Genomic DNA, 14,673 nt, shown 5'->3' on the forward strand with positions numbered 1-14,673 from the left:
TTTTTTTTATATGGTTGACACCCATGAAACGTTATTAACAAACCAATAATACATTTATAAAGGGAGTGAGCTAACAATTTTTTGTATATTTTTATCAATTTTTTATAAATATATATATTAAATTGATAAAAATGGACACAAAAAATATATATATTGTATATATCTATTGTATGTACATAAAATATACATACAACATACAATATAACAGAATGATCATTAACTCGGTTAACAAAGATAGTTTTATTAAGAATTGAATGACTAGAACCAAGATTTAAGTAAAAAGGTTTTAATATAAAAAGCACTACTAGTTTCGGCCCATAACAGCCTTCTTCAGGTGACTTTATAAAATAAAGAAAAAACACTAAACATTGAAGGTTAAAAGACTATGAACAACATAGACAGTTTCTATACATAATTAGCATGAAAATGTTGTAGTTGTATTTGAAGCTGTTCTTTCGTTGTTGCATTGTTGGAAAAGTGCGTGCTTGCAGCCTCACGTGAATGCCAGTACATGATTACAGCTGAATGACTATCTGCGAGGTTGTAGCTCAAGTTGTTATTTAGATGAACAGGATTGAAGATGATTTCTCTAGATTCCACGATTTTTCTCTCTAGTTCGTCACTGCAACGGAAGATGTTAGTAGATTTTTCCCAGCAGACTTTGTGACTTTGGTTTTCATCATTAGGATTAGCCGAGAAAAGGATATGACTTGATAATGCACTCGCTCACTGTCTCTTGTAAGTAATGTCTCTCATGTGTTCTTCCATAGGCAATTCGACAGATTTGTCTGTCTGCCCAAAATGAATTATCCCGAAACGTTTGTTTATCTCTACGCTCTCTCCATCCGTTAATTCCTCGCATATATGGTGTTCCTAAAATCCATAAAGAGAACACCCCATTATGCCCAATTGTAGAAGGTATCAATTCTCCTACGTACAATCTTTCAAAATATCTTGCCAAATACCTAAAAAGTTTTTCAGGCAAGTCACCATCCTTTATCAAGAACTTGTTACTTGAAACTACAGAATTTGTTACATACATCAAGGATATTACAGTTAATGAAGATGACATCATGGCTAGCTTGGACTTAACTTCTCTGTTCACTAATGTCCCAACAGATGAAGTCCTAACATTACTCAATGACAAGTTATCCAAAAAAATGTTAGTCTTGCTTACACATTGCATCAGGTCCGGTTACTTCAAATTTGAAGATAATATATACAAACAAAATCATGGGCTGGCTATGGGTAATCCTTTATCCCCTGTACTCGCAAATATTTACTTAGAGGATTTTGTAACCAAGGCTATCTCTTCCTTTATTTTAACACCTAAAGTTTGGAAATGCTATGTAGATGATGTCTTCATTATTTGGAGCCATGGACATGATTCTCTTATGGTTTTCCTCGAACATCTCAATAGCCGACATCAAAGTATTAAGTTTACTGCCAAGCTTGAAACGGATAATTCCTTGCTTTTTCTTGATGTCAAACTGACTCGCTCTTCTGGTAAACTCAAAATATCGATATATAGAAAGCCCACACATACCAACAGATATTTGCACAGTCAGTCCCATCATTTCCCTCTTCATAAGCTTGGAATAATTTCCACCTTGGGACATAGAGCCTGTTCTCTTCTTGATGACCCAAATGAACTTCTTACAGAAATAAACCATCTGAAAACTTCTTTCGAAGTTAATGGATATTCCAAGAAAATCATTGAAAAATTCCTTCTTAATCCTCCTAGTCATCACTCAGAAGAAACAAATAGATTCAAAGACAATATATCTATTCCTTACATAAGTACTGTTCACATAAATTAGCAAAAGTTCTAAGAAAATACAATATCAGAATCTTGTTCACTCCACTTCCAAAGATCCGTTTCTTAATAAGCCACCCAAAACCTTGTCATCACCAACTCAAGTACCCTGGTGTATATTAAATATTGTGTGATTGTGATATTCCTTATTTTGGGCAGACAGACAAATCTGTCGAATTGCATATGGAAGAACACATGAGGGACATTACTTACAAGAGACAGCGAGCAAGTGCATTATCAAGTCGTATCCTTTTCTCGGCTAATCCTAATGATGAAAATCAAAGTCACAAAGTCTGCTGGGAAAAATCTACTAACATCTTCCATTGCAGTGACGAACTAGAGAGAAAAATAGTAGAATCTAGAGAAATCATCTTCAGTCCTGTTCATCTAATTAACAGCTTGAGCTACAACCTCCCAGATAGTCATTCAGATGTAATCATGTACTGGTGTTCATGTGAGGCTGCAAGCACGCACTCTCCCAACAATGCAACAAACGAAAGAACAGCTTCAAATACAACTATAATGTTTTCATGCTAATTATGTATAGATTGAATATGTTGTTCATAGTCTTTTAACCTTCAATGTTTAGTGTTTTTTCTTTATTTTATGTCACCTGAAGAAGGCTGTTACAGGCCGAAACTAGTAGTGTTTTTATATTAAAACCTTTTTTTTTACTTAAATCTCGGTTTTAGTCATTCAATTCTTAATAAAAAACATACAATATATATATATACAGGGTGTTCGGGATAAATTTGACATATTTATAATTAATTATATTTTTCCGTAAGTTACATGTATTAACACACACTTCTCTTCATTTAAAAGTTTGGACACTTCTTCATTCATATACAAGATGTCAGAAAGGATGGATAGCTGGAACCCACCTGAATCATGGAAGAGAATAACTTGTATCATGATGATTCGTGCCCGCCATCAAAATAAGGATATTACGACTGCTGCCCAATGCTCCCTGAATACAGTAAAAACAATCAGGCATGAACTAGAGACTTGCAATGGTGACTACGAGGATGTAGCAAGAAGAAAGATCCCTAGCAGACGATCTGATTGCGTTCGTACAGCAGAATTCATCGCAAATCTGCAGGAACAGGTGTTGAAGAACCCTGGCATTGGAATTCGGGCTTTGTTCGTGGAGTTGCTAACTGTAGTCAAGCCTTGGATAACAAGGGTAGCCAATGGTAGGCCGTATGTATGGCAGCAGGATTCGGCCCCTTGCCACACCTCTGGGAAAAGTCAAAAATGGTTGTCTGAAAATTTCTACGACTTCACCAGTCCAAATGTTTGGCCTCCAAACTCCCCAGACCTTAACCCCATGGATTATTTTGTATGGGGCGCAGTTGAAAAAGACACCAATCGCACTTCCAGTAATACAAAAGCCCAGTTAATGGATAAAATTAAAACAGTTTTTGCGGCCCTTCCCAGGGAGACTGTAGCATCAGCTTGTTCGAGGTTCCGAAGCAGAATTGAAGCTGTGATCGATGCTAATGGTGGTTATTTTGAGTAAATCTTGTTGATAGTATTGTAATTAACTCTGCCTGTAATGTTTTTTTGTCAATTCATTAAATTTAATAGATACAAAGAAGATTTTCTTTTTCCTTACGAAACTGTCAAATTTATCCCGAACACCCTGTATATATATATATATATATATATATATATATATTGTATGCTGATCACAAAAGAAACGAAGAAATTATGAAAGAATTAAACCAAGAACCAGTAATAGAAAAAATTTAAAAATATAAACATAAATGGATGGAACACGTTCAAAGAATGAAAACAGAAAGATTACCAAAACAAACCTTAAAGTACAAGCCATTAGGAAAAAGAAAACCAGGACGTCCTCTTAAACGATAACTTCTAAGGGAACAGGCCATGCTAGGCCTAAATCCTTGATACGCATTACGCATGATGATATATATATATATATATATATATAGTAATTTTTTTTTTAAATGTTTACATAGCACAGAAACCCTGCTCTAGAGACCAAACACAAGCCACTTCAGGCCTCCAAATACACAGGGCAGTGGTCTCACACCAGGCAATGAAATTCATCTCCCACCTAAAGATAATCACAAACATCTATGCCCACAGAGGGATTCAAACATGCAACCTGTTGGTTGAAGAGCGAGTAAGCTCTCCAACCAACCAGTTACCAAGTGGTTACTTGGTGGCCAAGTAACCACTCAACCAACCAGGCTGGCAAAGTCGTAAAAAAATAAGACTATTATAATTTTCTAAATCATGGTTTCTAGCTTATATAATATTAATCCTACAGAATGCTAGTATGTCACAGGTTTACAATTTTCATCGAGTAAGGTTCCCATAAAAAAATATAGAGAATTACAAAAGAAAGCATAGCTATTATTAAGATGGATAAAAATCTGCAGCTCAAGTTTGCATTTAGTAACATCTGATTAATTAAGTAGAACATAAAAAGAAGTTTTTAATTTAATCCAGACTATTTTTGCAGTAATCATCCAAAGATAGAGCAAGAGACGACAACCATGTTTTTATACTAGAGCAATTACTACATTGTGAACTTTTCATGTCTGCTGTTAACTAAATAGTACCATTTCTATCCAACAACCAATTTCTATCCAATGAATCAGTTATAAACAAACAACTGTATTTACAAATCATGACCATTACTTTAATACAGATAAGTCATTATAATGAGTTATAATATACAAGATAAATCTTCAGACTTCTTTGGAATAGCTGAATGTTCATCTCAGTAATAGCTATGTTTTTATATAATGAAACCTGCAGTGAATTCATTGCTAAAAACACACGTACTAACCACAGTAATGACTATTTAATTTGTAAATATTTCATCCCAAGTATCTTGGGACATCATCAGTACAGTAGTTCAAACAATACTAGGAATAACATACAGTTAGGCCACATAGCTGAAAACCATAGTAATAACTATGGTTTTCAGTTATGGCAATATAAAGTGGCAATAAATAGTCTAAAAGACAATAAATAATTGTGGTTTTGTAACAAAGGTAATATATGCTCCCAACTAGAAGCTCTCTTAATTTATATATCAATTTATTTATGTTTATATATCAAGATTTATCTAATCTTCCCTTAAATATGTTAGGGGGACCAAGGATTTGCTGTGGCTAAGTAACTTTTGCTTTACAGAAACCTAACCAATAAATGAAAAGCAGTTAACCCTATATAGAGAATCTGCTATCTCTGTTCAGCTGCAGATATTCTCTGAACAATTTATCTGTATTATATAATCCTTTCATATCTAGATAAGATTAGGACCTAAGTTTTCCTACCAGAATCAGTAGAGATATGTCTTCTGGTTGGTTAGGATTCCTATCACAACAAAAGAGGGTGTGTTTTACTATACAGTCTCATACAGAAATACAAGAATTTTCATCCAGCAAATACACAAACGAAGAAAACAAGCTTACAAACATAGCATTAGTTACTTTGATATCTGAGTTTCCTGACAACCAGCTTCATGTGAGCTGATTCTTAGATAGAACTACTTAAGATTCTTCTACTCAGCATTGATTGAAAGATTTTGATAACATTTCCCACATCTTTGGCAATACCGAAACCCGAGTATTTCTAACAAACAACACATGTTGTTCTGACAGCATCCTGGTGGCTATAATTTCAGAGTGGAAAGATATCAGCTTAAATGGTTATTAGCACAATCACATTTATAACACAAACAATATAATGTTCACATTCCAAAATAAATAATGTTAAGCCCACAGAAACAATTAGACAATTCTTAAGATCTCCAAAAGATAGCCATCATTTCTCCAAATATGCTGGAGTTTATAACATACCCTGCTCGTGCGGTTTGAATTACATCGGCCAAACTTCAAGGCGCCTTGAAATCAGGCAAAAAGAACAAATATGTAACATCAATAATAACAGAGAAGAAAAATCGGGGTTAGCTTTTCATTTCTCAAGAACGAACCATACCATAGAGTGGGATAGAATCCTCCATGTAAGCACAATTCCTTACATGGAGGAGGATTTTCACTCCCGAATTTTTAAGGAGGCCACAACAGTTGCCCGCTGTATACAAAACCTTGACAGGAACCAAGGACTAATCTTGCCTGTGATCTGGAAGACCCTTATTAGATCCCTCAACTCGCCAGAACTGAATTATAGTGCCAATTATAGAACATTCCTAAATAACAACAAGTGATATCATGCACACTCTATGCATGTATTGCACGCACTCTGTTCTTTGTTTAATACAATTGGAATCGGTTAATTATAGTTTGTAACAGTTTTTTACTTTTTGGTGCCTTACATCAGTTATGTACCCTGAAGATGCCAACAGCCTTAGTTGGTGAAACTAGTTGGTATAACATAATTGTTTATTATATGCACTTGATCAATACAATCCCATTAAAATCATTCCAGGGCTTTTTGGTCAAGAAAATTAAACATTTTTTAATATAATGCTCACGTTCCCAAACAAATGATGTTAACCTTAAGTTCTTAGTATAAGGTTTTATACAGCATCCTCATTAATAAATGTCAAAATGTAACTATTTAACATAACAGATGGTGAAAAAAAAAAAAAGAAAAATAAATGAATACTAAATTAGATCAATTCAACAGTACTTTTGCAGATATCAGAAGTTAATCTTTTGTGATAATTAAAAATGGCTCATGATTATAATGCACTTAATGTAGATAAATTTACTTTTGTAATGTACCTTACCTTTACAAAATGCAACCGAACTAACTGAGGAGAACCATTATTAGGAGTTGGGACTACTTTAGCCAGAGCAGCTTTCAATGCATTTTTTTCCTACAGAGAAAAAAAAATTTAGTGCCTTAGAACATACAATATAAGTCATTCATTTATTCTTCAATAAGAGCATAAAATGCAAATAAACATACAACACAATATAGTTTAAACTGCACATTATTTGTGTATTTGAATATACACACACAGTACTGTATTTACTAACTGAAAGATTCTACAACGAAAAGAAGATATAGAAATAAAATTACACAGCACTTGTGATAAATGCTAATCAATAGTATCATAACTAGTTTTTATTATAAGTATTTTTGAACTCTGGATAAAAGCCTGAAATGGTTAAATTTTATTTGTATCATGCATTATAAGAATAAAGATGAACATATAAATTCTATTTTTGTCATAAAGTAAACAAGTTTTTTTTTCATATTATACATGCAGTCCTTGACTGATGACATTTCGATTTACAATGATCCAGGCTTACTGACATTTACTAATAAAGGAACATGATATGGACATGAGGCACACCATGACATTTAAGACATGATTTAACACACTCAGCTGGTCTGGACAAAATAAAATTTAGCAAAAAAGTTCTTGATGTTTGCATGTCTTATGATTTAAAAACCAGTTAATCTGTGTTATTAACCAAATACAACTAAGGAAAATTGTTTCCATAATTTTGAGAAATTATTTTTCTCTGAAAGTAGTGTGCATGGAATATAATAATGTTTTTAAAATTATTTTTTTCTCCTCCAGTTAACAGTGTCACAGAAATAAGAGTGAACCACTCTCCTAACTAAGAGTTTATCTCATGACAACATGTGTGTTGGTGTTTCTGCCTTGACACCAGAGAAAATTAGACGTTCATAATTATTTCAACTTGATCTCAACCTTTAAACTGTCCAGAAAAAGTTCTGGTGATGGTGATACTTTCATTTCTAACTAAAAGAAATGAAGAAATGGCAATGAAGAGTAATGTAATTAATTTGCTAAAGTTGAAATGGCAACCAGTATCAGTCATGCCTTGAATATCCTTCATATAACAGTGGTGCCCATTATGAAAAAGTGAGAAAATGTGTAATGAGCAGTGGTCAAATGCAATAAAAAGTGATAAAAAAGAAATAGAATAACAAACTCATAAAAATTATAATTTTTAATAGAGCAATAAATGGAATATATGATTTGCCTTACAGTACTTCAACCTATGATGTGACTTACAGGAACCACGTCACAAGTGTAAAGATTGTCTCTACCAGCCAGCTAAGAGAGGCAAAGGCAAGTATAAAGTAAAACATTGTTTCATTCATTCTGGTCTGCTTTCAAATTAGAAAGTGTTATTTCTCTTGCAATAAGCAATTTATGTACTCATGAATTTGAATGGAAATTTAAAAGATGCATTCCTTTTGATAAACATATGAAAATGATTTTGCCGATGAAGATTCTTCAACTGCAACTACCACATGCCAAAATACCACAATGTTGAAAAGTTTTTTTTTTAATGTAGATCTCAAACTGAATGTTCACCTACAATTCATCAGCAACATGGATGAACTAAGGTCAGATACTATGGAACACCAATAAACATGGAACTGTTTATACATAGGGTGGTCTTGCATCAGGCAAGGAAATTTATCTATGACAAAAAGACATTCACACAAAACGTCCATGACCAGTGAACCTAATGGCAATGTCTTAAGGGTCAAGAAGTCGATTAAAAGTAGAAAAGTGAGATAAACTCAGTTATGCCACAAATAAAGCTTTGTAAATTATGTACAAAACCCTTTACAAACTCATTTTTAACATCCACAAGAAAGATCACAGTTAAATTCTTTAATTACATAATTTTTAACAATTAATCATGGCCTTTTGTGAGGGGTATCACTCTCACATTCATTATCAGTCATCAGAATCTGAATTTTCTGGTATACCAGTTAGCTAAACACTTAACCACTACATGGAAAACTCCATCCTATATGCCTCTGCTCTGAAAGCAAAATCAGTGTTCTAATAAACTTAGCATTGAAGTGGCTTCACGTTTCACAATCTTTGTTATCCTTTAGCAGATATCAGAGAAAAGAAAAATTTCCTCATGATGTTTTTCAGTTAATCTAACTCTATGCAAAATATTTCAGATAGAGATGCTCTTTCTACACACACACACACACACACACACACACACACACACACACACACACACAGCATTATTATTGTTATTCCAGCACATTTCCATGAAGTCAAAAGATCCATGACAGAGTTGCATCCTAAATGCCACAATACCTGTCGCACCACATTTTAAATTCATTTAAAGTCCTTTGCACTGGTGATATGCTCTGGCAATGCATTTTCAATCATCCACCATCATTACTATGTAAAAAACCACTCCTTACACTATCCACAGTCTTTGAAGAATCCTGTGATATTTAATATCTATCCAGTAAGCTCATCTCAATAACTTGTCTCTCTTATCAGCCCTTCTATTTACAAAGTGCTGCAACTGTATACTTCCTCAACCTATCTACCTTCACAACCTGCAGTACTTACACAGTCCTCAAATAATCTTAGTTACCTAACTTTAAGTTGGAAAAGGAGTTAGACAAGGATGTTTACTTTCTCCTCACTTGTTTAGTATATATGCAGAGGACATCATGCGTGAAGCATTGGATGAGCTCAGGACAGGAATTATAATAGGAGGTAGATTGATCAGTAATCTAAGGTATGCTGATGATACAGTACTCCTTTGTAATGACATGGAAGAACTAGGACTAATTCTTGACAAAGTTAACAAGATCAGTAATAACAGAGGACTTCAACTCAATTCTAGCAAGACAAAGATCATAGTTCTCAAAGGAAAAACAAACAGAGAAGCTCTTGAGAAACAAATGTATCTTAATGGAGAAAGAATCGAGGAAGTCAGCAAGTTTGAGTACCTGGGATCCATTATTAATGTGAAGAATTGCTGTTCAGAAGATGTCAGAAAAAGGTTGGGAATGGCTAAAACAACAGTCAGAAACCTGTCTGTTGGATTCTGATTATGTAGAGATTAGAGTAATTATTATTTGCTTCAGAATCCAACATGATCTTCCATCACAAAGGCTAGACTTGTAAATATTATTTAATTATTATTATTATTATTATTCAGGCCTCCAAGGAGTCAAAAGACTCATCGAGGGAGGTCCTTCCTAAGACAAAGTCTGTCAAGACTCATCGAGGGGAGGTCCCCCCCCCATGAGAAACACAAAGTCTATCATACCACTCTTTAAACTCACTGACCGTTCTCGCTCCCACCACTCCATCAGGCAATGCATTCCATGGCTCAACCACCCTCCACACAAAGAAACCACTCCTTACCCTCTTGCTCACAGTTTCCTTTCGTAACTTCCAGGGATGGCCTCTTGTCATCACTCCTTCCCGCTGTTCAACCAAGCGAAAGAACTCCCCAGTGTCAACCCTGTAACCACCTCTCAACAGTTTAAAAGTCTCAATCATATCACCTCTCCTTATTTATATTATTTAATGTAAGCAACTTATTTTACAATTTAATATTCATATAACTACACTTTAATTTTTTCTAATATCTAATTATTTAATCAAAGATATATGTATATTAATAATGAAAAGAATGTTTTAAATATTATTAAGCTATTTTATTTATTACTATGTTAATATTATAAGAACTTGTATTTGATAATTTAACTGCGCGTTATTTGAAATGTAAATATTCTCTATTTATTCCTGTTTATGAAAGTTTAACGTTATGTAATAGCTCAATTTTATTTATGTTTTGTTTTGTTGTCATGGAGACGCATGTAAGTAAGCGAGAGCGAGAATTGGAACAGAACGTGAAGAGGAGGTTTATTGAAAATGATGAAAGTTTACTAGAAAGTTAAAGAGATCTCGAGAAGAATTTAGGCTGGAAAAATGGATATAAAAAGGAGGAATGCTGGAAAAAAAGAATAGGAGATTAGAGCATTAGAGATTTATTAGAGAAAGAAGGATTGGAATTAGGTTGGAATCGGGCATTCGAAAATCACAGTGCGATAATAGCAAGTCGGCAAGTCACTCAAGCAACTAAATGAAGTCTACAAATTGAGAAGCAGTTAGCTAATAAGTTTCTGAATAACAAATAAAGCAACGGAAGATAGCTAAGCGACTACTGAATGACTAGCGATATTTTAGTTGAGATTTATTTTCAGGGCCGACCTTTCAAGGACACACTGAAACGTGAAGCATAGTAAGAAGTAACTAGAGAATAAACAGAGGCAACAGGGTTGTGTTTAATGATAGCGGTGTTTAGAATTATAGTGCCTAAAGAATTATTCGAATGCCGGAGGAATGAACATCTGTACATATAAAACCCCAAGTTAAAGAATTATTGTGTATTGCCCTAATTCAAGAGTAATCAGTAGTGCTTCATACAAAAACATCTGATTATATGTATTGTGCCAGTAAATTAATTCAGTTAATGCTAGAAGATTTATTTTGATGAGTGCTGTTTATTGTTAAAAGTGTTTACAGTTATAAAAAGTGTTTGTGTGTATGTTGATGAAGGAAGAAGATTAACGGTAAGATTATTCCAACTTTAATATTTCTGTTCAGAGAAGTGTGCGAGTTTCATCCTAGAAATTCCCTATACTAACAGTAACTGTTGCGCAGAATTAACTGAAGTGTAAAATTAAAAGTGTTTGTTTGTAGAGAGGTGTTACTGAAATTTTTATTGTATTTAAAACTTAAAGAACTATGAGATACTGATGTGAACGATCATTAAGGAACTTTATTAAATAGCTAAAACGAACTGTGAGAAGACTGTATTACAGATAACAGAATTACCATTGTCTGAGTTTGCATGACTGCATTGCCAGGAAGGCTGAAGTGTTTATAATAACTTATTTAGTATTTTGATCTTAAGTGTATAATTTGTGATTTTAAAATTAAATGTTTGTTTTTGTTTATCTAAAGTTGTATTTTGCCTGAATCTCTTTTACTGCACCATTCATAAAATATTCGAACCAAAGCGGGTGAATTAAGTTAGTTAAATATACTTGGCCAGTATATATATTAAGGAGAAATAGTTGAGGGTTGATTTATCTTCAATTTTTGAACTAATTCAGATATAGAGTGGCGCAGTCTATAAATATAAATTTTCTCTATATTTGTATTAGAAATCAACTAGCAACTATTTTTTTAGGTTAAGAACATCGTGATAATTAAATGTCGGATCCAAAGTACAGATTAAGAAGAAGTAGGATCCAACATGTCTAAAATCTGGAAGGATGGATCTATCTCCATGGGAACAAAGTTGAGGATTTTGGATGCAGTTGATTTTCCAACAGCAGCTTATGGATGCGAGACTTGGAACCTAAAGAAGACAGATAAGAAACGGATATCTGCTTTTGAGATGTGGTGTTACAGAAGGCTGTTGAGGATATCATATACTGAAAGGCGTACAAATGAATGGGTGTTAGAAAAGATTAGTAGAACTTTAAGGCTCCTTAAGGATATTGACAGAAGAAAATTAAAATATTTTGGACACATAGAAAGGATGAAAGGAGGACTTCTCAGAACAGTAATAGAAGGTAAAGTTCCTGGAAAAAGAGAGGGGTAGACCATCAATGAGATGGATGGATGGAGTGTGTGGAGTGACTGATCTTCAGAGAGTTGAGGCTGCCAGAAGGGCAAACAACAGGACTACATGGCGAGGCCTAGTGTGGAACATCATCGAGCATCGGAGTGACCATATGGCATCTGTAGATGCCCGGTGAACAGACAGACCTAACTTTAATTGTTTTTTAATATTTGCACACCATAAGACAACTAAATCTGCAACTAGGCATAGTCTTATCCAAGAGAGCATTTAACTCATCTCATCTTTAGGTTTAACAGAATGAAAACAGCATAACAAAACAATTAAACTTAGACTTAATAATTCCAATATATCATCTGTCAGAAGATGTGAAACTAGAAGAATGAAAACCAACGAAGGAGTGCCCTCTATCGATAACTGTAGATTCATATTTTTAACTCCAAGTGCCTCAAGTGGCATTTCCAAAAGCTGTCCTATGAGACTTGCATAATCTCTCATCTTATAATTCAACAAATATCCCCTTCTACCTAAGAGGTTTTGATGCCTACTCATCTCAGATGCAAGACCTACATGATCATTTCTCCCCAGATGAAGGCAAAACTGACATTGCCTTCCTAATTGCATTCTTTAATATTATTATGAAAGTCAAAATTGTTCATCCTCTTGTTTTCTCCTACATATTGTGTTATAATTACCTCTCAAACTCTGGAAATTTATTGTCTTTATCACAGGTGTTTGATTCTTCCTTCCAGTTTATACCTATAACTGAACTCTCAGAGTGAATACATTTTTTAACTCAAGGAACTTGTTAAAATTTATCATATTCCCTTCCATGTTTGCAGCAGGTCTAGAAATAGTTTGCACTAACTATTTTCTCCACCTCACACTAACTTCCTCCATACTTTTGGGAGGATTAACTGTGTTCTCCTACCTTGGCTGACTAGCCATCAGTCATGCTTGTAGCATGTTGAGCCTGGGATGGATTTCCATGGTGGGCTGGCAACATACAACACGGTCAAAAACCCCGATGGAACTGATTTAGATGGCAGTGCCAATATTTCAGTGAAGTTCGGAGGGCCATACTTAGGAAGTCTTAGTATCATGCCTCCACACGGATTCCCTGGGAAACATGATGTCGTAATGAGCCATGGCAAAGTTGATACTAAGCAAAGAGCTGGCAGAAAGCTATAAAATGCATCTCCCAAGATGTGACCAGCATGGGAGATTAGGCCACAACCATTCCACTATAATGCCAAGAAGAAGAAAGAAAGAAAGGCCGTAAAGCCCATGGCCAGAATGGGCAAACACTGGATGTGTTTGCCCAATTTTCCCAACTATATGACTACTCTGATCGAAACCATGGAGACCAGAGTATAATGCAGTGAGGAAGCTTTCCCAGATAATAAGCAATACTGGAATAGCCCAAAGAATTCATAAACATAACAGTAATCGATACAATCCTCTTTTCCTCCATACAGGAACATTTAATTGTCGAACACTTAAAAAAGAGGAAGACCTTACCATCTTACAGCAAGAACTAATTGGATTTCTAATTAAGTAAACAATTACAGACCTTATAAAAGAATTTAATTATACAGATGAAAGAATAATAGAAATCATTATTATTATTATTGTTCCGGGAAACTCCAAGGAGTCGACAGACTCATCGAGGGAGGCCCTAACATCATGTCAAGAACAACTATTCGATATTGACACAGTATCTATCATACCTTGCCTTGAACTCATTCACGGTCGTAGCACCCACAACAGACTCTGGAAGCTTATTATACCACTCATTCACCACTCATTCATCATACTTAAAATAAACTCTAAACTTAAAATCAGGATCATCCAAATATATGCGCCCACCTCATCCCACACTGATGAAAAGATGGAAGCATTTTATGACTCACTGCAGCATACTCTAGACAAAAAAAAAAAAAAGAAATAGCAATCAAACTATACTATAGTAATGGGCGATTTTAATGCCAAAGTAGGTCATCCCATTCACCAAATAGACACAATAGGACCATATATATATATATATATATATATATATATGTGGTACAAGCAGCAATTCAGGAATGGCTCTTACAGAATTCTCTATCAGTAGCAAGCTTTACATTATGAATACATTTTTTAAGAAAGCTCTCAAAAGAAAATGGACATGGAGAAGTCCAAATAGAGAAATAAAAAATAAATTGATTATATACTGTGTAACAATAATTGATCCTTCAATAGATAAATCAAATATAAATAACTCTTCTCCATCGCATATAGAATTCATCCCCCCATTCAGATGAAACAAAACAAGCATTAAAACAAATGAAAAATGGAAAATATCCTGGTGAAGATCTAGTTCACACAGAATTAATTAAATGGAGAGGAAATAATATCATTCACCATGTCACAAACTTACTAAATCTATGCCTCGAAGTGGGGAAGATAGCAGAAAACTGGAAAAATGCTACTCTGATACTGTTATTTAAAAAA

General features: G+C 34.2%; 1 protein-coding gene across 5 annotated transcripts in view; it reads right to left on the minus strand.

Moving 5' to 3' along the window:
• LOC150108709 (endoplasmic reticulum transmembrane helix translocase) overlaps window positions 1–14,673 on the minus strand; it is a 647,746-nt gene that overhangs the window by 533,761 nt on the left and 99,312 nt on the right. For all 5 annotated transcript variants that reach the window (XR_016548145.1, XR_016548143.1, XR_016548146.1 and 2 more), the window contains exon 2: window positions 6,552–6,641. Coding sequence is in view for 1 of the 5 variants with exons in the window: in XM_090390936.1 (XP_090247062.1) it covers window positions 6,552–6,641 (90 nt within the window). In the remaining 4 variants the exon portion in view is untranslated. The remainder of the gene's footprint in view (window positions 1–6,551; window positions 6,642–14,673) is intronic.

This window comes from Typopeltis vanoorti, chromosome 3 (assembly GCF_054136105.1).
Source record: "Typopeltis vanoorti isolate ZY-2024b chromosome 3, IOZ_Tvanoo_1.0, whole genome shotgun sequence".
NCBI classification, from domain to species: Eukaryota; Metazoa; Arthropoda; class Arachnida; order Uropygi; family Thelyphonidae; genus Typopeltis; species Typopeltis vanoorti.